A 26,100-nucleotide genomic window follows, 5' to 3' on the forward strand; every position below is an offset into this window, starting at 1 on the left:
TCAAAGCCAAAGAACATATTTTAAAGTGTTTTTAAAAAATCATGGATTTATGGGATAAACACTAGTGACTTTAACTTCTGCTAAACATTTTAATGGACAATATTTATCACTATAGTGTGTGACCATCTCTACTAAAGATGGACTGTTTTTTTAGAAATTTATTTTAAAAAAATGAAGAAATTGAAGAAAAAACTAGAGTTTACCAATTTCTTACCTTATTATAACGGCCTATTGGGTTCATCTACTCTTATATTTTTTACAGAATAATAATTAGTATATTAAATTACAATGCTAGAGGTTTTTAACGTTGATTTTGAATTTCCCTTTTTCTTTTTAATTACTTGTTACATACGGAATTTCAACATCACGGTCTTCTGTCTGTTATAAAGCATTATTTATGCCTCGAAGGAAAGAAAATTAAAACCCTGTTAATCCGACATGAAATTGTGAAAAACATAATGACAGTCATCATGAAAGTTTTAAGACGACAAGAAAAAAATCACTAAAAACAAAACGCTCATTCAAATTTCCCTACCGATAATACTTGAGAAATGTTGTTCATGATGATCAAATGTTGAGAAATGACACGTTCATTTGATTTGCCATTTATCTCTTCTCTATAATTTTACTCTAAAAAATTATAATCAAGTATTCGATGATAAATATTTACGATTAATCAGTTTCATAGCTACGTGCTAATCATCATGCCGTCAAATTGTCGAGTTGATGGATTGGACAAATACCATTCATTGACTGTCGTAAAACGTTGATGAATAGCTGTTGAATCATGTCGGAAGGGATTGCATATATAGCACTTATCTCATTCTCATTTTGATCGAATACCAAATTTTTCTAAGTCGCTGTTTTCTTTCTTTTTTTTTTCTTTTTTGGCTAATATGTGTAATCATTTCCTACTTGAAGTATACTTATTACGTCCAACAGGCAGCCTTCCATTATAAAATACGAGAAAGCTTTCTTCATTGCTTTTTTCTCCCCTTCTGAATTTTTTTACTTTTGTCGAACATTTTTGAAAGAAGACATTGATAATCTTAAAGGGCTGTTCATAATTGAGGACGAATTTTTTTACAACAAATTTGACCCCCCCTCCCCCTGTGTCACTCTTCACCTTACCCCCTTCCTTCTCCTTGTCATATGTCTCGCTGTCTTTCACAAACATATTTTTATATTAATGTGTGATGTCGCATTTCTTGTTTCTCCCTCCCTCCTCCTTTTCACGTGCTCACAATTTTACGACCCCCCCCCCCCCCCCCGAAAGCGTGACATCATTTGTAGACGGCCCCAAATAAATTTTTCAAGGTTTTTAAGCACTATAACTTCAACGTGGATTTGAATGAAGCAATTTGCGTACTGAAAAATCCGTATTTGTTACACCTATAAAGCAATGGTCAATTGGTACCGGTACGACGTTCTGGCAACGCTTTTCTAGGAAAGTATTATCTTTTCACATGAATCGCTTCATTTCACATTAAATTTCACTTAACACTAAAGATTAAATGTATTTTCGCTGTACATGCCCTGTGCTTATAACTTAATCTTCTTCTGCAAATTCATATCTTGAAGCCAACAGAAGTTTGAACCTATAGAACAGGAATTAGTAACTGGAGGAAGCATGTCCAATCATTGACTTAAGAAATGCTAAGGCAGAGGTCTCATGTCCACATGGTTAAACTTTGACGAATGGGATGAAAGCAAAGTATGCCAATACTTTGTTATCAAATATATCACGTGACTTGGGATCTATGCTTTAAGAATTAAAGGCTTCACTTTCTCCATCTTTTATTCCTTCTCAATTGTCTGAACGCCTGAGACTGAAACCGAAACCATCGCTGTCGACTGGACTCAGTAGTGCAAACTATAATTTTCTTTTTGGGTGGGGAGGATGGGGACTGTAAAAATCCTTAAATAAAAAGTACCCGAACCCAATGGGCAATCACATAATTTTTTTTTTTGGAAATGACTATTGCCTTACTACATCTAAGAAAAAACGTTTTAAAATCTAATTTATTGAAAGAAAAAAAACAAAAAAAACGAGCGTTCATTCACTGAGATAGGGGATGGGGTCATTCACTTTTCGGCATATCTTTTTCCAATGACGGGGGGGAGGGTATTTTCTTAGAGTAATTTCGTGAGAATGAATTTAAAAAAAAATTTTTTTTAAGAGTACGTATTGGTTTTATATTTTGTAATAAATATTTGCACTTTTCCGTTATCGTTCGCAATATCAGATATCTTCCGGATGTTTTCGAAATGATGAAAGCTATTTTATGCGATTTTCATGAGAAAATTTACTTTAATCGATCATTTCATGTTTTAACAGTGGCGTTTCAGAAATTACTGCCTCCTTTATGAAAGGATTTGAATAAGCTCTGTTAAGTAAATTACTCTTATTCATATCTAGTAAAGTCTCTTCCTTCCATTCACATTCCCCGAGCTGGCAATACATTACTTAAGCAAACATCTCATAAAAGCCTCAAAATTTAATACCAGAGCGGAAAGGATAAACTTTCTATAGCCGGCTTCTTCTCCCTTTAAATCAAATCAAACAAAAGGTTCCAGATTCCATATCGGTTAATTACGCGTAAAATTCGAACATTTTCAATCGCGCAGAATGCAAATATGTCCCCCTCATGCTTGTGTACTTAGTCCTAGTTGCCATAAAAGTCAAAGGGAGCTTCATTTTCTTAGAAGAATCTTATCTGTCGCCAAAATTTTACGCTTTTCAGAAAAAGATATTTACTTTTGGAGCCATTGAAAAGAAGTAGAGTCTATTCCTAGAAATTTAACGTGATGGGTTTGTTCGTAGAGATGATCACGGCGCTGAGAATTCGCTTTTGATACTTTACGACACTTTGTTTTAAGAATAACCGATTTAATGTTAGAAAAATTTGTAAAGGATTCGGTAAGAGATTAGTTTTAAACAAAGAACTTTTGCTATAAAAACTATTCACACAATGGCCATTGTTTTTTGTTTTTTTTCAAGATATATGCCTTGTGATTGCATACAGAACTAGCTTTATATGTACAATACAATTCTTTTTAAGCTAATATCGATCGCTAACAAGATTTTAAACTAGTTTTAGGTAGAATTTGAAATTATACAGAACTGCAGTAAGAAAAAGGCTTTAAATCGAGTTGAAGCTTAAAATTCTTTCCTTTTAGCTGGGTTTTTTTTGTCTTAAAGTTTATTATATAGTTACAAAATCTTAAAATATACTCTCAATCTTTATTCATTTGTTGAACAACCATAACATTAGAGATTTCATTCTTACATACGTGGCATTGAGAGTGAGCTTTAAAAGTAGTTTAATCTTTAAAATATCAGCCTGATGCATTATATTATCATACTTCATTATACAGTGACGTACCTAGCATGTGTGACATCCTGGGCGGTAATTTGTACTGTCACCCCTCCCCCACCCCCGATCTAAAGGCGCAAAAGAAGAAAAAAAAATGGAAACATAAAAATACGATATTTATGCAATTTTCAGAAACAACTACATTTGTGTTGTAACGAAATTTTAAGTGGGCTAATGTACAAAAAAGAAATAAAAATGGGAGATCCAGGGGTTTACCCCCGAAAAATTATCAAACTTGTAGTCTTAAAAATGCATGCGAACCGTCCCCCCCCCCCCAGTAGTGACGCCACTGCATTATATTATTATAACATAAGATGGGGAAGTAGTCCACTACCGAATCTTTAAAAAAGTAGTGTAATAATTACATCTGATGTGAGTAACAATTAAAATTGGACTTTGAATATTGCATAGGGAAATCCTGGAAAGTGAAGAGTTTCAATGTATTTCTATGTGAAAAGTTTGATTGTGATTAATTTACTTTTAATTTTGAATTTCTTTTCTTCCAGAGTTTTTCAAGGAGCTTCTTCGAACGTCGAAAAAGGATTTCCACGAAATGTTTCTTCGCACTTACGGTATGCTGTACGACAGGAATTCTTTCATATTTAATGACATGTTCAACGATCTTGAGAAGTATTATTTAACGGGTGGTGTGGACCTCACAGCAGCTCTGGACAGCTTTTTCGATCGTTTGTACAGAAAAATGTTTCAGGTAGGTTAAAGTTTTTTTTTTTCTTTTTTCTGTCCAGAAGTATCAAAGAAAAAGAACGTAAAATACACTCACTGGCCAATGAGTTAGAAACCTTTGAGAGAAACTTCTTGCCTTACTCGCACTGTGCAAGGGTTTGGACGGAGTATCATGATATGAAGCATGTTCTGCTGGCATGGAAATGGTGCCCTGGTGTTCCTCGAGGGTCAACAAACAGCCATGCGATATCTAGATATACTGGCAAATCAAGTGCAACTTGCAATGTTGCATTTTTATCCTGTGGGCGACGGATACTTCAAGAACGATAATGCAACTATATATCGTGCCAGAAGTGTTGAAAATTGGTTCGCTGAGCATCAGTCTGACTTCCAACGCCTTCCCTCGCCACCGCATAGCCTGGATCTTAACCCCATAGAAAATGTGTGGGATATGGTAGAAAGACGCATCCGACAGAGCGTCTTCAGAGCACTCTGCTCTTCCATATAATTCGCAAGATCTAAAAAGCTGCACATCCAATGCATATTATTCTCTGGATATAAATGCACTGCAGAAGCTTGTAGACTTGATGCCCAAACAAATTAGAGCAGTTATCTGTACAGAAAGTGATCCAATAAAATAATGAGCTTGGATTTCTAATTCATTGGCCAGTGAGTGTATGTAGCCTTTATCTTGCCACATTTGCAGTTTCCATTGCTCCATATTTGCAATTTTCATTAGACAATATTCTTAGCTGTGTCATTGTTTCTTCGTACTTCCGCGTACAAGCCAAATAAGTTTTGGTACGATTCATTTCTACTACCGTATCCATCCCTCCCGCTTACAATAGAATAAAGATGTTATATTCCCTTTGGAAATTTTATAGAATGTTTTTCGTAATGAAAGGTTATGAAATTGTTCAGAAGAATAATGAATTAAAGAAGAGGAAATGTATTGATTTTTTTTTTAACTAGACAACCTCGAAATGGTAATTTTTCAATTGTTATACTTTGTTTTTTGACAATTACTAACAGGTTAAATTTTGAATTTGAAAAAAAAAGGAACTCTAACATCTTGATTTTTGTGATTTTGTTTTTGGTGTATAAAACATACAGTGGATGCATCTTAAAATATTTAAATCAATTAATGATCCATATTTGCATTACTTTGAGTCTAGTTAGTGAGAGATCTTAGAGTGCATACTTCTATTTCTATAGTAATCAGAGGTTCCATTTGCTATACTCGACTTGATGCCACATCCTGTGACTTGTCTTTTCCCTCAGTGAAGTGAAAATCCGGTCCACAGCAGGTGGTTTGCTCTTGCCGCTTTGATAAAAAATTTCGTTTAAACGTTTCTTTTGTCGCCACCCGTTGGCAACTGTTTCCTTACTTTGCGCCATCAGTGTGAAAAAAAAAACTTTGGCCCTCATTCAAAAATGTACTTCGGAATTTTAAAAATAGTGGGGGAACACCAGCGGCATCAAAGCATTTCTTTATCGCTTTGATTACCTGCTAAATATCTTCTGTTCGGATGTTGATGAACGTTTTTAAGTTGGAGAGAATGGTTCCTTTTATTCTTTAAATTAAGAATCAGTTGAGGTCGTTGGAATCCTGTTGTCACATTGGAAGTCCTGTGATTAGTTCTTGATTTAAAGTGGGTATCCATTAAAGTTTCAGAAAGCTATCAAGCAGTTGCGTTTTCTTCTTTCTTTTTGTCTTTTTGAACGAATTAAATGTATCGTGAAAAGTTTCAAAAATAGCAAACGAATAATTTAGAATGGTACTGATAGTTTTTCTTTGCATTAAATGCTCTGCATTGGCTGTCAAATGTAGACTTGTCTTATTTATAGAGCTTCTATAAATGAGCTCGTTCATCGCTCATATATATTTCGTGGATTAATTTTATGTATTGTTTTAATGCTGGCAGTAGTTCATACTTTGAAAGAAAAATAACGAGAGTTAAATAGATCATTCTGCAATAACTGGTTCATTCTGCAAAGAATACATAAATACCTCTTTGCTGACTTGTAGAAGGTGATTAAACTACTGTAAAGTGCACGAATTTAGAAATTAGTTGCATGCACGTGTTTTAGAGTGAGAAAAAATGTGGTTCTTTTTCAATGCAAAAGAAGTGAGCTAATGGATGAAAAGATATCCTACAAAAGCTGCTTTTGTGCATTGAAAAAAGACCTTTGTAACCTTTGTAGAATCTTTGTGCTTGGCTAGAAAATGTCTGTCAACAGATTCTGGAAAAGTTTTATATGATGGTATATTGATGAGTGTATACTAGGGTGGGCCGAGAAAAAAAAAAAGAATGTTTTCGACAAGCAACTTCTAAGAGCGATAAATAAATAAATAAATAAAGTTGCGTATTGGCATCTTAAATTCGGGAAAAAAGATTAAAAAGAAAAATAAACAAATTTTTCTGCCTTTAGATCTTAGATGAGCTTCAAATTTTGGAAAAATGGTAAAAAATGATCAGTTTTCAAAATTACAAATCCAAATATTTAAAAATTTTGTTATAATACCATTCAAATGCTTCCTTCATATATCTTCGAAATTATTTAAATTCCCTTACAGTTTTTAGTTCGCACATAATTCGCAAAGATTTCTGTGAAGTTTTAATTTTTCAGTAGTCTAGTAATTTTACTTTTTTTTTTTTTTTTGCAATAAATGTGCACTATGCAGCTCTTAGTTGGAAAAGTAATTATATATTATTACATTAAAACTCAGAACCCACCACAAGTAGGTGGTAAAGTACAGGTATGTAGGTAAGGTGGTAGGTAACACTTTGTGTTACACCGTACACTTTTTATCCACCCAACCAAGAAGGATAGTTATTTATGGGACTTGTATGTTTGCAAAATACCTTACACTCACAACAACTATATAGTTTTAAACAAGTTCCAATGTTTCGATCATGGTTTTTAGTTTTAATTATGATTCTCATATGTATGACTCATTTTGGCATTGATGTTTGCGAGCATCAATTTTTTCAGATGAATCCATCTTTTGCTTCTATCTCAAATGCAGATTCATTGTGTGATTAATAAAACAAAATATATTTGGATACATGTATTTGGTTCTTTTAAAATGACATCTAATTCGTTTGTTTTGACGCCTAAAAACTTACACTGGGCGCCATCATTCCAATTTCTAACATTGACTTTCATAAGATCCCTTCTAGTGCACAGTAGCATGAAAACCCAGCAGAACGTTCAAGGCAAATTTCAGCAACATTGTTCCAATTATTAACGAATTCCTAGCCATTAATTACAAGATAATTAAGCTATGAGCTCTCTAATGTTTTTCAACAGTACAATCTGAATTAATTAATGCATTACATTAGAATACTCATCCAGATGAGCAGAACGCATGGTTGCCCAGAAGTACACAAAACGCAATCAAGAGAGGCAATTAAGTTAAAACTGCTTAAACTATTACATCTTTCAATTTCATGCGTTGGCCTTTATTGCAAGGTTTATAGACGATTATTTTCCACTAATTATGCTCGGTTACGTTTACGGGTAGCCAGGTTGTCGTTGAACTGTTTTCACAAAACTGAAGCACTTCTTAGAACCATCCGATTCCTAGATTTATCGTCGAATGTTTATTCGTCGACTTCCACTGAATGTTTCTGATCTGCTTATCCTATTTTGTCTAGTACCGGCAATCACGTTTTGCTTGCTACCTTTGATCCACTTTAAGATTAGCATTTCATAATCTAAACTCATTGATCTTTGCCGATGTCCAACTAAATTTGATTTTGTCACCCATAACGTAATTTAAAACATGTAATTTGGGTTTATTTAAATTGCAATCTCCTAATTATTCATTTCAGGTGCTAAACAGTCAATACAGCTTCAATGATCTATACATGAACTGCATCAGCCAACAAATGGACGAGCTAAAGCCATTCGGAGACGTGCCAAAGAAACTCACCGTCGAAGTGAAACGATCCTTCGTGGCCACCAGGACGTTTGTGCAAGCCCTTTCCATAGGAAGAGATGTTGTTAAGTTTGTGCAAGAGGTGAGAAACTCGGTTGTAAAATATTTCAATTGACGGATTTTTTTCAAACTTCCAGTCATTCTAAGATTTGCGACTGGCATCATATCCTTTCCTAATCGTATAGGATTTCCGTAGTGTTTAAGTTTCGGATTTTGATAATAGTTACGGTATGCATAGAGCTTCCAAGTTATATTCAACCATGCTAGACTGGTCAAAAAAGGTCGAGGGTGAACCCGAATGTAGGCTGCCGTGAGAGTCAATTTTAATTGAATGGCTCTGGGCAAGAATGTGATATGCCACATGATGTGAATTTTCAGTAGGCCAATTTCCAACTTATTAAAAATATTTGTAGAATTTTTCAAAGGTATCATACATTATATATTCTGCAATACTAAAATCAGATATGCTTTTCTCCAAATGACATTATCCATTGTCATGATTATTTCAATTTTAGTTAGGAAAAGCAAAAATTTGATCGAAAAGTCACTCCTTGTGGCTCGTAACATTTCGGCCCCGAGCCCTTCAATTCATCTAGCTTAGATTAAAGTTACTACTATGCTATGCAATTATCTGTTTTATATTTTTCATTTAAAGATGCCAGAGACCTTATGTATCATAGATATAATAATGGTGATCCAAACAGTGATATAGAAATGAGAGGAGCAGACACAAGCAAGAGATAATTGGTAATGAAGTTAAAAAAGCGTAATTTTGAACAAAAATGACAACGCCCATTGGGAAATCTCTCAACAATTCACTTAGTCAGTACGATGGCCTATTTATAATTCATAGAACATAAAAAAATAAAAAAATAAAAACCCGCTACTAACTGTGTACATCAGTATCGACTGTCAATATTAAAACATCTCGTCATATTTTAAGAGAACCATAAGGAATATATAAAAAAAAATAATATGCTTTTTGACAGGTTAAATGTTTTGCAATGAAGGCTTGCTTGTTGAGTGAAAAGAAGGAAATTTCCATTTACAGTATCAGCATCTTTAAAACTCTTCCATGTTTCAGCCATTTAAAATCAAAATGAGATTGTACTCTGAAACTTTTAGTAAAATCTGTTGGTATAACTCTTAAAAAATTAGATCTAAAAATGTAAGTAATTAAAAATTTTATAACAATAATAATAACTGAACATGAACAAAATAAAATATTGATATATATGTACGAGTATATAAAAAATTTGAAAAACTAATGATGGAATATTTTTCCTGAGATTTTGTCGAATATTATGTGAAGTGACGACAAATAGTTTAGAATTTCTGAATGAATTCTAATTCAAACTCTGGTTTTGAGTTGACACATCAAAACCTGCTTATTTTAAAATAAACATTTTAAAACTGCTTTGCTGTCAACTGCAGTGAAAAGCGAAAAAGTATGTATTGCAACAAGAAAGCATTCAGTGCCATTATTTAGTATTTCTTTTGATGTTTTACTCGGGTCAGGGCCAACGAAGCGACACGCTTCTAATGCTTAATTCTCTTCCTTATCCGGCATCAAAGGATGCCGACAGGCGCAACTTTTTTTTTTTCTCTCTCTCTCTCTCTTATGAGGGAGGGGGGTGGCGGAATATTTATGGACATATGGTTCCTCTTGATTGGTACAAACGACTTGCTTCGCTCTCCTGAGGCCCTTTTTTTACGGATTTTTGGGGCTCTATATATAGATGTGAGGTACTAGGAGCCGTTTAGCTCCAATAATGGGCTGTTTCTTACCTATATCGCGGCGGTAAAGCACAAAATTGTTGCTACGTAATTCATAACACTTCTCACGTTTTGGCATCTGGCGTTGTTTTATGATTTGTTGAAAAGGATTTTCCGCTCTTAGAAAGTTTCACTTCGTCTCCAAAGAATTTCCCAAAATGACTTTTCTCACGGAAAATGGTTTTTATTACGAGTAAATGAACCTATGTATAGTTTCTGAATTTTTTTAAAGTTTTGAACTTAAGTCTTTGAATAAAGTTCTATCTCGTGAAAATCGTTTATTAAATACTACTGAGGTTGGCTTTAATTATTTCTGTTGTTTCAAACATTTGTATTTTTGGTGCTCAAGCGTTTTGCAATATAAACTACTAGTATAAAAAAAATCCTTTTTTAAAATCGTTTTAAAGAACGTGCAGGAGGATGAGATCTTCGAATGCCGACTTGATTCAAATTACGTTGAAGTTCAGTTTTCGCGGTATTCTGAAGATAATTACAACGAACTGATAGATATAGTAAAAACTTAAACTTCTGTCAGGGGAAAAAATGTTGTTTTTTATTCTTTCAAAAAAAAAAGGGAAAACGTTTCAAAAAAAAAATCGAAAATTGCACCTTGTTTGGAACGTCAAATCCAGTTACCAATCTCAGCACCATCTACTATCCCCTGACTTATGTGTGACTTCACTTCAACTCCACGTAAGAAATTAAGAAGTCTGATGTGCCTCGTCTCGGTTGGACCCATTTAGTGTAATTAGATAGAGCTCTCGGTTTAGGTTCTGCATCCCGATGGGGTTCTTGAACGACGCGAATCTGACACTGCAGGATCCTTATCTAATATCCCTCTCTCTAATATGGAGGGGAAAAGTCCCCCCCCTTTTTTTTGCCGAAACAAGTATCATATTTTCAGTTTATACTCAGTTTAAAAGGTTTTCTTGTTCTCATCGGGAATTGCTGGGGAAGTTTCTTGCTCGTTAATAAATTGTCTGTTGTTTCTTGCCATATTTTGTTTTTTAAAGTTATAAGATTTTCCTGAAACTGTTCTTGCTTTTTGCTCATTTAAAAGGCTTTCCCAATTGATGCTACTCCATAATAATTTTAATATTGTTAAAAATTTTGAACTGTTGCGAAGAGAAATATTTTTAACGCCTTTACTTGAAACACTGTAATAACGCGTTTCAAGAATTAAACATTGTTGGAAAATACTACTCAAAAATTTAGTAGAGATTATTTTCACTCTTTTTTAAATTTAATTCAAAAAACACAATTGAAATTTTCACAGCATTGCATTTGAATGTTATGTTTTATTTATTTTTTTTTTTTAAGTACAAACATCAAACATTTTAAGTTTTGAAGAATTTAATGCATTTATCTCTTTTTTTTTTCTCTGTCATCTATCTCATACTTAGAAAGAATGTTTTTTTTTTCTTTTTAATGGAATTGGTCGCTATTATAATTTCGTATATTTCACTCCACCGAAATGAATTCCGCTCCTCTAAAAATGCTAAGGAGTGTTTTGACTCCTTAAAAAATCTAGTTTATCTCTAGTTGCAAAAAAAAAAGAAGAAGAAGAGGAGGAAGTGGTTGCAATAGATATATGAATGCTCTGATTGAATCTGACTAAATTGATGCAAAAAGTCAAACAAATATGACTTTTTTTCCGATGAGATAATCGAAAATTAATGGTTTTCTTTAAAATTGATATAAAAATCTTGAAATACTTTCGTTTTGAATAAAAGGTACCTTATGTTCCACTCTGCACCCCTGACAACGTGTATACAAAATTTGAAGATGATCAGTTGAGTCACTAGCGCAGCGCCAGAACTTCTGGAGGGGGTTTAAAAATACCTTCTGGAGTGGATTGTTTGATCAAAAATACCTTCTGAAGGCTTTTTTTTTTTTTTTTTTGAGCAAAACAGCCGTTTTATATGCATAAACTACTGTATTAGGATTTGCATTTATGTTAAAACCAATGGCTCTGGAAGGTGTTTACCCCCCCCCCCCCCCTCTTTTTGCAGCGCCACTGAGTTGAGTACTTGAAAGCATGAAAACATTGCAAACAAACAAATAAACAATCTCACTACCGCATTTATAATATTAGCAAGTATTGGTAACTATAACCATATCGATAAAAGTAAAAACAAATCTCGGGTGTTTGGTACCAAAAAATAATACGAGATAAAATTTTTATAAAACTAAAATTATTCTGATGAGTTGAGTTACTCTTGTTTGAAGTCAGATAAATTGAGTTACCCTTTTATGAAATATCAGACTCAACCAGAATAAAATCAGCTGGAGAAGATTAAGCTGAGTCGAACCGAAGTTGACTGAAATAATTGTCAGACCAAGCCAGTGTGAAGTCAATGTAATATTTAAGAGTGAGGTCAGGCTGGGACTGAAATGTACTGGAATTTTTAAGTGCTAAACCTGATCCAAAGTTTTAAAACATTTTCGCTTCGGGTTCGATGAAAAAACACTCCTGATTGGTTCTTCATTTTCTTCCTGGTGAAATTTCTAGCTGGAACTAGAATATTCATGTAGGTATTAGCACAGGGGTATTCAAACAGGGTGCCGCGGCTCCCAGCGGTGTCTTAAGAAGAGACAAGGGGTACCGCGAAGTGTCCATGGTATCCATATATATGTTAGGTGGGTATGCCCAAATAAGGCCATGTAGGTCAAAGTAGTCATCTCCCTATTAAGAAAAACTCGCTATATCGTGTCTTCATCGGCATCATAAAGCCTGACTGATGATTAAGCCTTTTCAACTAGCAGTTTTTTGGTTACCAGGCAACAATATAGCCGAAGTTATCACAAAAAAGAGATGTCAAAATTATTTTCTCTCGTTTTACGGTAAGTTTTGTTTCTACGTCGTTCACTGCAGTTTACTAACATTAAAAAAGTTGTTTATTTTTTTTGAAACCAAATTTATGTTGTTGACGATTTCAAAGAGAAAAATGCCTTTGTGTACCATCATTTTTTCCTATGATTTAATAACCTAGAAAAGTACATTGTAGCCCAATAATGCAATCTGATGCATATATAAAAGCTGGTGCCAATTTAGTTATAAATGAGCTTGATATTTTGTTATGAACATTAGGATGGCCTTATTTATCGCATTTTCGTTATATAAAAGAGATGGACTAGAGTGCCGCAAGAAAATTCTATTCAGAGGGTGCCGTGAGTCGAAAAAGTTTGAGAACCCCTGCATTAGGAATTGATTTAGAGTTACATCAGCACCAGGATTGAGATTTTCCTTCAACATATATAGCAATTGAAAAATTTCCAACTGCTTATAACAGCATAGAAACTTATCCCAGCTTATGAACTTTCTGAGAGCATGTGGTGTCAATCCTGATAACTTCTACTGTGCTTCAGATGCCTATAAGTATTGAAAGTGTTTTTGCAGCAACGTAGAATGCCTTTGTAGAACGATCAAATCTGCCTCCATTTTTTTCTTGGGGCATTAATATGCAGCCTTACGTATTTTTCTGTCATCAATCGGATCCAAGGACGGATCCAGAAATTTTTCAAGTAAGAGGCAATTGATTTTTATTACTTTTTACTATGTATACTGATTTTAAAATATTGATCACAAAGGTTTTTGTCTTTAATTCCGAAACAGTTCCAGGATATTGTCACAAACCCAAACCTCCCTTTTCCCAACATCAGTGAATTTGTGTTTTTTGAACTTCATTTTCAAAAAATTACCGGTGGAGATCCTAGTAGGGACGGATACAAGAGAGGGGCGATCTCCCCTCCCTTGTATCCGTCCCTGATAGGAACATTATCGATTGATGACGACAACTGAGATGGACGGCCTTGGCTTGCTGCTAATGATTACAAAACTTCGTTATCAATTATTTGACCATCTTAAACTATCGGCTGCCTTGACTCTTCTCTGCATTAAAAGAAAGAAAAAAAAAATACATTTAAGATAATCGATGAAATATCGTTTTGTTTTGTCCCAGGAACATTATTTTTCACAAAAAAGGAAAAAAAAATATGATTGAGAAATAATAAAAACGTTATTAATATAATGACTATTTTTGTGTCCTCTACTGTGTGTTTAACGCTAAATTGGAGCAACTTTCCTCGAATCTAGAAGTTCCTGTAGCCATATAGAGCAGTCGCCAGGGTGTGTCACTGTTAGTGGCAGACGATTAATTTTGCTCACACTCCTCTGTTCCTCCTTGCGAGTTTTGCCCTCCTTCTGAGCTTCGTGGGCAAGATTGTTCGGAGTCATCTTCCCTTCTACGATATCTGATCTTGATTGCATCAAAGTTTGGGTGGAGTGTTTCTTGTACCTATAATCTATATAGATGGGGAAAAGAATAAAGTATAGAAAATGAAAAACTTCATATTAATTTTTAAAAAGGAAAATTTTTGTTTTAATATATTTTTAATGGAGTTTTTGAAATATTATATACTAGTCGACCCGTGCGGAACTCCGCACTGTGCTTCGAGTCCTTACATGTGGCATTTCGCTCTTTAAAGATTTCAGAGAAAGAATATTATGAAGAAGAGTCGAAAAAGCTAACGGATTCAAGTAAACGGAAAAAAAGTAAACGCACAAAAGAAGGCATATAATTTGAAGAAATCAGCAACAAAACCTCGTTAAATACAATATTGTGATAGATCATCGCTCACCTTTTGGCTGTACGTATTTTCAATGCAAACATAAATATCATTAAAAGTGGGACTGAGTTACTCGAGAAAAAGCAGTAATTGTGCTTGTGATAAAGCGGGTTGTGGCAAATACAGACCTACTTATGTGAGTATCTGACGGAAGAGAAGAGATATTTATTGGCACGAATTTGCAGCACCATTCTGATTAATAGCACGACACTCCAACCAACCGAGCAGTTGCCCCTTCGTTTTCGAATGCTATTCATTTTGTGTAACAAAAACACAGCAAAAAAGCTCCCCCCCCCCAAAAAAAAAAAAGACTACGCGTCTATGCATTGTCATATTAGCCAGCATGATACGCTTTAAAATTATTCGTAAAACATGGAATTTGATTAAGGAATAAGGAAGATCTCGCGTAGCGATTGAAACAAACATTTTGGAGAAATAATAAATTAGACTAAAAATAAGTGTTTTATTTTTTGAAAAATGATACAATTTTGCATAGCAGGCTGCTTTAACTGTTACAGCTTGAATGCCAGCACACGTTTTTCTTTTAATCGAACATTTAAAATTCAAGACCAAAACCGGTTGAACTGAGTCCATTTTTTAAGTGTAATTTTTCGAACGTAGACAAAATGCATTCCCCCCCCCCAAAAAAAGCAGAGGAGTAGAAAACGATTTCTTATTAATGAAGTTGATAATAATTTTAATGTTTTACATCGTATTAGAATAAATAGTTAAAGGTTTACTGGGTGAAACTCGTAATTTCAATTTGGCGTAGCATTTTTTCATTTATACAAAAGATCGAACACTGCTATGAGAAAAATATACATTTCAGCGTACAATGAAAAAGTCTCTGCACGAAAAGGATTCCCTTGAGAAGTGAATTTTTAAATAAAATATTTTTTTATGCTTATATTATGCTTAGTGTTCTGAACGGTCAACATATCTGAATAATAACTGCAGCCTGCATAAAGGAGTCAAAACGCCAAGTAGCATTCCCGTCGCATTTATTTAATTGCCTTACGTGTGTTTTCTGTCGTATGTTATGAGTACATGTAATGCGTAATATTAATCTAAATTATAGCTATAATGTCGGACAGTCCGGGCGGGCCCGAAGTTCAGCTAGTATATAGCCGAACGCTCTACCGAAAAATACTTATCAATAAAACCGAAAAACTAAGTCCAGTGATTTTAGGCTTTATTTAAAAAAAATAATAATAAAATGAAAAACAGGTTAATTTGATTTTTTTTTTTCGCAGAAAGCGACGAAAAGAAATAGAAAATTGTATTAAAATTTTTCTTTAAAAAAAAAAAATCTGCATAAGAACTACAGGCTGCATCAAAGTTTTGAAACAGCAAGGGACGTTTCCGAAAAATTTATTTTTAGACCGTAAGTCAATTGTTCGTCATTAGCCGTCCGGATAAGCTTTAAAATGAGGGGGCAATTTCTTCAAGAAATAAGAATGATCTTACATACCGACAGAGCAATAATACACAGAAATAATATATAAGATATTCAAGAGAAGTGTTTTTATTTTTGAAAATTTATACAATTTGTTATCGCAGGCTACTTGAACCGTTATGGCTTAGATGGCAAGACGTGTTCATCATTTAACCGAACAGTTAAAATAAAATCATTTGAACTAAGTTCGTTTTTTAAGCGTAGCTTTTCGAATGTAGTAAAAATGTGACTGGTTATTCCTTTTTTGCCGAAATAAGGAAAAAAAAATGATATTTTACTTATCAAGTTGTTAGTAATTTTAATATTTTTTGCATCGTATTCTAATAAATATTCATAATTTAACTGAGTGGAAAACGTAATTTGAATTTCTTGTAGAAATTTTTCATTTGTACAAAGGGTCAAAAACTGTCATTAGAAGAATCTACATTTCAGTATACGATTTATTTATTTTTTCTGAACAAAAAACTATTCCATTGTAGCTTGAAATCTTAAACCTGATATTTATATTTTCGCTTACATTATGCTTTAGTTTTCTGACCGGGTCCAAAGCTTTAAAAAAAAAAACATACAAATAAGAATTAATTCAGCTTGTAGGTTGCATCAAGTGTTCGTTTCAGCAAGGAGCGTTTCCATCACAATTACTTTATTACCTCACTTGCGTTATTTATTGTTTTCAAGCGTTCATGTAATGCACGATATTTGTCTAATTTTTTGATGCAGGATCGTCCGATCGAACCCGAACACGCGTTCTTCTGGTTACCATTCGAGCGCTCTGCCGATCGAGTTATTCAGCTCTGTCGGTCACAGCGCAAGTTAAACTTGTAAAATTGACCGAAAACCTCAGCCCGGTGCTTTAAAACAGGTTTTTTTTTTTTACAGAAAAAAAATTTAGACCTTGGGTCTATTTTTCGTCATTAGCCTGCACGATAAGCTTTAAAATGAGGTGTAAATCAAAGAAATCGATCAAGAATTGAGGAAGTTCTCGCGTAGGAACAAAAAACAGGCTACGGAAATAATATATAAGGATGAATGCTTCGTTTTTTTCTTTCTTAAATACAAAATGTCAAGCATTTTAAATATTAAAAATCAAAATCGTACTCATGCCTTCTTTCACTGCTATTTTCAATTCATCCTTAGAAAGTCACTTTTTTTTTATGTAACTCACCACTAATTCTAATAGTCTTTAGTCCTTTTGTTAATTTCGTACTTATATCGTAAGTTATATTTTGTACTTTCTAAAAAATGTCAAGGAGTTTTCTCCCCGCTGAAAAATAAAAGGGTGTAACGAAACGAATAAAAGCTACTTTTAAATTTTCAAACAGTTATAATTAAAACGATTTCATGATTTTGTGATAGAATACTGTACTTGGCTTTTTTGGCTCCGATTTAAAATTTGAATAATGATTTTTTTTTTCTTTGAACAAAGAAGTTGTATAATTTTGAGACATTTTAGCATGAAATACACATTGGAATTTTTCATTATCCAGACAACATTACAATTAACAGTAGATAATTTTTATGTTTTAACTTAGGAAATTTTAGACATTGCTGTTTTATGAAGCAGTTTATGGAGTCGAAATTGGTATTGTTACAAATTCTGTAAATAGTAATTATTGTAGTAACGTAACCTGTAAATAGTTTCCCGTAATGAATATACAGCCCCTTTACATTCGGCCGAAGTATACGACCCCCCTATTCTTTTTTTCTTATTTCATTCACTGATTTTATCAATGAAAGTGTAGAACGGTGTACCATTTTCTGGAATATTTGAGAGCTCTCTTTTCGGTGTGTATATAAGCCGTTACGCTGGATAAAAAGTTTAGTTTCGATTGAGAATTCGAACTGAGAGTGTATTAGCTCTGTTTATTGCGAGGCATTTCGCTGTGTTGTTTTTCGTATTTGGAAGTAAATACGTGTGTAATCGTTGAGTTTACGGTGTTATGTGATATTTGCTTAATTGCTCAGTTGTTGACGATCTTTCCTGTACGTAGTGTAAATAAATTTCCTGTATTCTTAATCAAAAACTGTGTCGTCCTTTCAAGAAAGTTGGAAGTCTCACCGAATCCGTTACAGTATATTCAGTTCTGGCTCAGCTTGTGTTTTTAACCTTTTTTTTTTTTTTTTTTTTTGAGTCCAAGTCAGTTGCGTAAACGTGCCCCGGACACGAGTCACGAGTTTTATTTTGACACCTAACGTGATTCTGTTAGTGTTTTGAACATAATGTCTTATTATCGCTAAAATGAAGCAAATGTATTGCAGACTGAATAGTGTATAAAGTTGAGGCTGAAGAAGCATGAAGACAGCACTAAATGTTTAAGCTATAAGATACGAATGTGTAACTTGATTGAAAATTAAATAGTAATTTTCAAAACCAAATAGCCAGAAAATACTAAAAATGTTTGAGACAGTTTAGAGCGAAAAAAGTGTGAGGGGCACGTTTAATTAAGACACAGTAAGAACGATCGTAAAGGTGCTCCGACGTTCAACGCGTAAACTTGCCCCGTCGCTAAGTTTGGATTTATTTTTAACGTGCAAAAAAAGTTAATAATATTTCAGCTCATACAAATACAATTCTCAAAAAGGAATAAAACTCTGCTAATTTTTATATATTTGTTTTTTCTTCACGAAGTATTATATTTATTCACAATAAGCTTCAAAACAACAAGGTTTGGTAGAAAGCAGATTATTCCTTCTGCATGTTGGACCAAAGCTCCACTAATGCTCAAAAACTTGTGAGAATATTTGCTTAGGAATAGCATCAATCTTTTATGACTGTTGGCTCTCCAGTTACAAAATTTGTTTTGAAACGAGCTGATGTGTGCATCACATGACTTGCTTTTACGCCAATTTAATGATAACAGCGCTTTGAAGTAAGCAAGGAAGCACTAAATATTTTCACCCTTAGTTTCTTGGTAATCGAAGAAAAAAATTTTTTTACACAGATTTATTTCCCCATTATTTGCAATTTTAAAGTGATTCAGTGGTTAACTCTTTAAATATCACCAGCATTGGCCGAATTAAAACCAGACTTAAAATTTTTTTTAAAAAAATCGACAAATTTTTTGCCAAGTTGGCGACAAAACTTGGCGGGCAAAAGCTTGGCGATATATCACCAAGTGTTTGACAAATTATAACACCACTTAAGTTAGCATTGAAATTAACAATGATTTCCCCCAAAAAAGGTGTAAAAGACCCCCTTAGGGACATCCGAATGCAACCAAAAGGGAAGGTGCACAACTAGGCCCCACTAGGAGTCTACGTACCAAATTTCAACTGTCTAGGACATACCGTTTTTGAGGTATGCGAGATACATACGGACGTCACGGGAACATTCGTTGTAATTGGCTCGTGGATCGTCAATATGGGTATTTCGGGTGCCTGTATGTTCCTAGGCACGTGTGGTCGAGTCGAAAAAAAACTCAACATTCATTCGGGGGTGAGCAAAATGGAAATTAAGGCCGATTTTTGAGGGAAAATGTTTTTGCGAATACAATACCTCCTTTTTTGTAAAAGGAAGTAAAAAGAGCACTGCGTGAACGTGCCCCTGTCTACCCAATGGTGATTAAATTTACACATTAAAAAATGCATCAATACGTTACTTATTTCTGTTTAAATTTAAAATAAACGTTCCCTTGAAGTATTCTTTTTCTCTCTCTCTCTCTCTCGCTCCGACGCGATTTATATTCTTTTTCTTCGGTTTATATTTTCTGAAATAGAAAATTAGAAGGAGAAAAAAAGATGCGACTCTCACTTTGTTAGGAGGTTCAATACCTAAATGATCTCATAATTAATTTCAAATAAACTTATTTGTAATAATGAACTTATGCTTACCTCCGACTTGATACGAAATGAATTTTATTAAAAGAGAACTTTCCGTTCAACCGCCAGAGTTTAAAAAAAATAAAAAAAAGAAAGAAATCAGTCGCGCTAAATGCTTTTCACCACTAAAGCTTTTAATCTAATTTATTGTGTTTTCTGAATCCTCACACGCTAGTTCATGACAACCCTAGATGAATGACAGAAAAGAGGCTTTTGCTAGGCGAAGCTGCGCTCGTTTTCATGATTTATCCCCCCTCCCCTCTCTCGAAAAGCAAATATTAATGCTTCACAAATTGCTTTGGCATGGAGTTTGGAATCGCTCTCCCCCTACATTTGTAGTTTTTGGTTTAATTTCGTTTTCGTTGGAATAAAATATGTATTAGGCATGTTTCTCTGACTTCCGGTACAGCAATCGATTTTCGCTTTCTTTTTTCTTTCGGGTTCTGAATGGAAAATCATGCGAAGCGAATACCCAATTTAGGAACTTCGTATATGAGATTACGGCAGTTTCAACATTTGGGGTGGGAGTCTTTTGTTTGCTTTTCTGCGACGGATGTTTCTGTAAATATTCAATTCCCGTATTAGCATTTTCTACTTTTAGCTTTATCCAGCACTCTTTGAAATAATGTGTTTTTGAATTTTCAGTGTAAATATTATAGAAAAAAAGAACTTTTTTGTGTGTCATGGAAGAGTCATTTTCTTTTGTGTTTCTGTTTGTTCGTTCAGTTTGAAATCCTAATTATTTTCTCCCACAACAAACTCAAGAAATTAAAGAACTTTCGGTCATTAAAAAATAATAAAATAACTTCGAGAATGAATTGAATGAGTAAACGGAATGAACTATTTTACTTTGCCCCGCATGCACTTGACTAGTTGTGAAAAATATTTAAAATATAAATAAGCTTAATATTAGCTAAATAAATACTGTACCAAATTTTATTAGTCCTTAATTATCGTTTAAAATGTTAATAACAAGAACTTTATCATTTGATAGTCACAGAAATATTTTTTGACTGACAACAAAATATTACAATCTGAATATCCATTTTTGAAAATTGCTTGTATTGTCGTATGTTTTGATCCTCTGAGGTGATTTTTTCCTGAGACTACATGTGTTACTAAATAATTAAAATATTACTAGATAGGTGGTGCTAAATGCAGAGTAAGTATTTCACAATTTCACTTTGCGCCTGCTATTTCACTTTGCCCCACCTTCCCCTACTTCAGAAATAATGATTTGTACATGTTGCGGGCGTGACCGTACACGTACAAGCATTAATACCAGAAGACTTTTTAGAAAGTTGATACTTCATATTTGGCTCCTTATATTCGAATATCACCACTAAAGCCACCGTCTAATATTCTGGGAATAAAGTGCAAATGTATGAGTAAAAATGTCACACTCGTGCAAATGGATTAAGCATTGTATAGATTTTAAACAATTTGTGCTATATTTAGGCTGCTTGTATCTTTTGACCCATTTTTTAATCATTTCTCTACGTTCACGAAAAAGATAGACTAGATGTAAACGAATGCGCCATTTGGCGACATGGCATAGACAAGAACAAATTGGTACCAAGCTGATGGCGTATGCGAATAGTATTGGTTTACTTTTTTTTATATTTTGGAGAAAATACCCAAAAGTATAGTCGGACCTCAATATAAGGTCACTCGCTTATAAGGTCACCTCGCATATAAGGTCACTTTTCTTAAGTCCCAGCTCATTGAATAGGAATTCAATGTTATGTCTAATCGGATATATGGTCAAATCTTAATACATTAATCGCTTATAAGGTCACTTCTGTCTGATTTCTTTAAATGATTTCAGTGGCTAATAAATTCACTTCCAAGAATATTCCGCGATATACTGTCCTTAAAAAGTGAAAAGTCATATTCTTTCTATTAACGTAGCATGTAGTGCACTTAATGCAGTAGAAATGAGTATTACGACAGTGACACTAAAATATGAAGCAATAACGAAGGCACTCAGAGTGTACATATCGCACTTTTTACCAGTCATGAGAAGCCGAAGAAAATTTTCAGAAAACAATTAGAAACCATTGTGCTTAAATTAAAGAAAAAAACCTATTAGTCCACTATTAATGATAATTTTAAGTTTGGTAAGTTGCACATCAGTTCTCAGCTCGGGCATATTTGTAAGCAACTTTACTCTACATGAAAGTTCTAAAAAATCATTTTAAAATTTCTTATTGACTCCAAAGATTTTAATTGGTTCAAATCTATTAAACTATTATAATCTTATTACTGATATTTTTGAATGCTTTAAATTTTAAAAAGAATTAACGTATACATGTTTATTCCTTGCACACATGTTATGAAATATATATGAATCGGTTATAAGGTCATCCCGCTTATAAGGTCAGTTTCGTGAAGTCCCGAGAGGCGACCTTATATCGAGGTCCGACTAGCTATAATGGCTTACCTTCTGGCAACTTGTTTGTGTATATTCGGTTTATCTTCTCCGTGAACGCACTATAGTCTGAATTATTTTTTGATGCCCTCTATTTTGATAAAAATTGTATATTGCTTTGTAGGTTGGCCCGACCGCCGAGTGCAGCCGTGCCCTGATGAAGATGACGTACTGCCCGCACTGTCGAGGACTAGCGGACACTAAACCCTGCTCCAATTATTGCCTAAACGTGATGCGCGGATGCCTGGCTTACCATGCAGAATTGCATCTCGAGTGGAATAATTATATAAGTGAGTACATAATACTATAATAATTATTATTATTTTCTAATATGTTTTAAACATTTTGATTGATTTACTTCTTAAACTTGAGTCGCATTGGCTCAAGTTTGAAGTCGCGCCGACTCAAGATTTTAAAACATCAGTACCTTCTTCGTATCAAATTGTAGAAGGAGGAAATAACACCATTTTCTAACTTTATAGTATTAATACCTCACGAATTTTGAACAGGAATTTATTCCTTTCAAATTTCTCTGCGTTTCAAATACAACGGATAGTTTACATTGCCAATGTTTAAATACAATTTAAGAGAAATTTGCATGTGTTTATTATTATCGTAATGAATTTCATTCGGCAATCATGAGTGTTCAAGTGAAATATAATCTTTGCAAATTCAACCAGAGAGAGAGAAGAGCACAAGATAATCTCTCAAAAGAAAAACCGACTTGAATACGTTCTTCTTTCGTGAAAAAAAAAAAAAAATCTAATGAGGGTGCGTTATGGGCACAACCTTTCCGAGTGCGTTGCCTCGATATAGGATACATTCTTTTAACGTGGCACCACTATCGGCGGATGCTTTTATCAAGAGAATTTTCAAGCCCAGTTTTCCTACTAGATGGAGCCACCTGGACTCTCTTCGATGCGAAATTCACTAAGAGTTCAATTCTGCCAAGAGCACTCCAAGCCGAAAGAGTTCTCGGAGGATCTTTTACATGCTGCATAATCATACGACATGAGTGCTGTCGATTTTCTGCGTCTTGCAAATCCACCGACTGGAGCTAGGTTCCAACCTGTGCCTTTGGGCGTAAGAGACCGACGTCTAATCAATGCACCACTTTTTTGGCTCGCAAACTTAGTGTTCCATATTTGGTTCGTCATAGAGGTTCTACTTTTAAGTCTAAATTATTCTCTTTTGTTCTAAGAAAAAATTAGGGCAAAATCATGGAACAAAGAAAAGTTAATGTTACACTGAATTCTAATTTCCTTGATAGATTAACATCTTAGAAACCCACCACGTTCCTAAGACTAGAATACGTATCATCGTCCTCGGTGATTTCACTATTTCTCACTAGAAAGTAGCATCGCACCAATTTTCCTCAAATGAATCATGAGTTGTTCATCAAATTGAAATGTCCTTTGGGAAACATTCTCCAAAGACGCATATTGCTTTAAGGAATACCGTAGAGTGGTATTTTAAAACGTGTTTGCTATGAATCATCCCTTGAGAGTACTCAAACTCTCTGGTGTATAAAATATTTTTGCGTTTGTTCCCCCCCCCCTCCCCCTCTTTTTTTACTGAAGCCTTTCATTGTTACGTCAACTTCTATTTGGAATATCACGAAATTTCTCCCACCCTCAAGATTTAAATCGTGTAGTTCATTTGTTCTGTTTTATCCCTGTAAGCGCTCTCTTGTCGTCATACTGTTACTCTGTGAGTTTTGTAGACATGTAGATCAGTTTAAGTCATTTGATGAGGATTACATCACACAAATGCAAAAACTTTCAGGAACGTTCATTTCAAAGTGAAAGTTCCCATATGTTCTCATAGGAGTTGATTACCAAGTGTTTTCGCAGAAGAAATTTTACGATGGGAATAAATCAACTATGCATATTAATCTGCCTCTCTTCAAAGCAAAAATGTTCTGTAAATTACCCAAGCACAATATTTATCCAAGTGTGAGTGTTTTTTATTTACTCCCGCTCCACATTTCTTGTAGATCAAAATATAATTCCTGGAAGTTCTTTTTCTACCAATGTTCTCTTTCATGTCTTGATCCCCTTTCCCCCTCTTCTGCCACTCTTCCCTTCTTTTTTTAAATGCACATATCAACGTTGACAAGTATCTTCATAAGTTGAACGAGCGAAAATATTTCCTTTCAGAAAAAGAGACAAGATAAATTGCCCTCTCTTGGCGCCACCCGGAAAACATGCGCAACCGGACGTTGATCGTCTCATAACGCATGCTTTTGGCGAAATTAAAAACAAAAGAAAGAAGACAACCGAGATAATAATTTAATGCCTTGGCGAGATTTGAGAAGTGGGATGACGAAAGAGTGTCTGCCTTCAATAATGTGCCTTTTCATGGGCGTGTTAATATAGCATGCGGCGATGTTTGTTTGGACTGATTGCATCCGTCACTTCGTTGATTTAAGATCTTGTAGCGCTTTTGGGTTGTTAGGTTTCCTTGCGTGAAAATTTTCTCGCCAAGAAGCTGCACATTTTTCACCTTATAAATGAGAGAGATGAATAGGAATTAAAAATAAAAAAATTAAATAAATTTGAATTTTGACATCTTGAATTCAAATTATGTTTTTCGCAATCACGTGTTTTTTTGCGTGTGTGTAGGCATGTGTGTGTGGGCAGTGGCGTAGCGAGAAAAAATCCTTGGGAGGGGTTAATTTTTTCTGAAGTTTAAAGTAAAACAATGCCCTCGTGTTTATACACACACCCACACACACACACACACACACATATATATATATATATTATATATATATACATACAAATTTTTGGGGCTCATGAGGGGTTCCAATTCCTCTATCCCCCCCCCCATAGGTACGCCACTGTGTGTGGGTATGTGTGTATGTATGTAGTTGTGTGTGTGGGCGTGTGTGTATATGTATGAGTGAGTATGTGTGTATGTTTGTGTGAGTGTATATGTGTGTAGGCATGCGTGTGTATGTATGCGTGTAGGACATGGGTGCAACCTGGAGACGGCTTTCGCTATAGGAACAGCATAATGAGGAGCCAGTCGACGGTTATGGTGCGGAGGGTGGCGGTGGGAAAATAAAATGATAGGACGCCAAAAACAGTCAAATGAAAGCAATAAGCAATTGTGATTGCTCAAAAAAAAAAAAAAAAAACAATCACAGTGAAAGTCAGCCTGATTAAAATATTTATTTTTCTTCCTCTTTTAAAGTTTGTAAAGTTGACGAAAAATAGTTTTTTGCATCCCTCCCCCCGCTCCCTATGTAGATCAATAAAACTTAACCATTTTGTCCCAGCTTGGTAAAAATAGAAAGACCCTGTTACAGGATCTGGCAAGGGGGCATGGAATGAATTTGAGGGCCATGATGTTTTGTCTCATTTCATGAAACAAAAACGATCAATTTTTCATACTAGTGCGGTGTTGAAGACTTATGGGAACTACCTTTCTGTAGAAGAAGTATAAGAATGCAAACAATGGACTAAACTAATAATAAATTAAGTAAATAAAATGGAATAAAACTCTTATCAGGCAGTTACATAAAGAGTAAATAAATATTTTCGTTCGTGAATTATCCACGTCGGTGTTTTGTTGTACGAAACTTCAACTTAGCAATTTGCTTCAATGCAAAAATGTTCATTCGTATACTATTGAATCGTCGTCGATCTCGTGCAAATTAAGTCCTGATCTTAGTTGAAAAAAAAAAAAAAAAAGATTAAAGATCTTCAAAATGTTATCACGCTTTCATAGCTAAAACTGTAAGATAATTTTATGTCTACTATAAAGTTATTTCCTAATTTTCTAACAGTTTTGTTCTTTAACAGAAAGATTACGTCATGCGGCAAGGGTTTTTTTTTTGCGCTAATTGTTACTATTTTTCTGTGTTTCCAATTTATTAAACTTTCATTAACCCATCAAGATCCGATTCTTTCTGTTTCAAAAAAAAAATATATAGTATATCGCAAAGAAAATGTATTTTTTAACCATTAAAAATAAT

At 34.2% G+C, this 26,100-nt stretch overlaps 1 protein-coding gene across 1 annotated transcript in view; it reads left to right on the forward strand.

The window, feature by feature from the left end:
* The first annotated feature begins 2,808 nt into the window (after positions 1-2,808).
* LOC129216342 (glypican-6-like) overlaps positions 2,809-26,100 on the forward strand; it is a 48,369-nt gene continuing 25,077 nt past the window's right edge. Inside the window, exons 1-4 of the mRNA XM_054850555.1 lie at positions 2,809-2,812; positions 3,884-4,086; positions 7,901-8,089; positions 22,243-22,408. Of these exons, the coding sequence (XP_054706530.1) occupies positions 2,809-2,812; positions 3,884-4,086; positions 7,901-8,089; positions 22,243-22,408 (562 nt within the window). The remainder of the gene's footprint in view (positions 2,813-3,883; positions 4,087-7,900; positions 8,090-22,242; positions 22,409-26,100) is intronic.

Source organism: Uloborus diversus, chromosome 2 (assembly GCF_026930045.1).
Source record: "Uloborus diversus isolate 005 chromosome 2, Udiv.v.3.1, whole genome shotgun sequence".
Lineage (NCBI taxonomy): Eukaryota > Metazoa > Arthropoda > Arachnida > Araneae > Uloboridae > Uloborus > Uloborus diversus.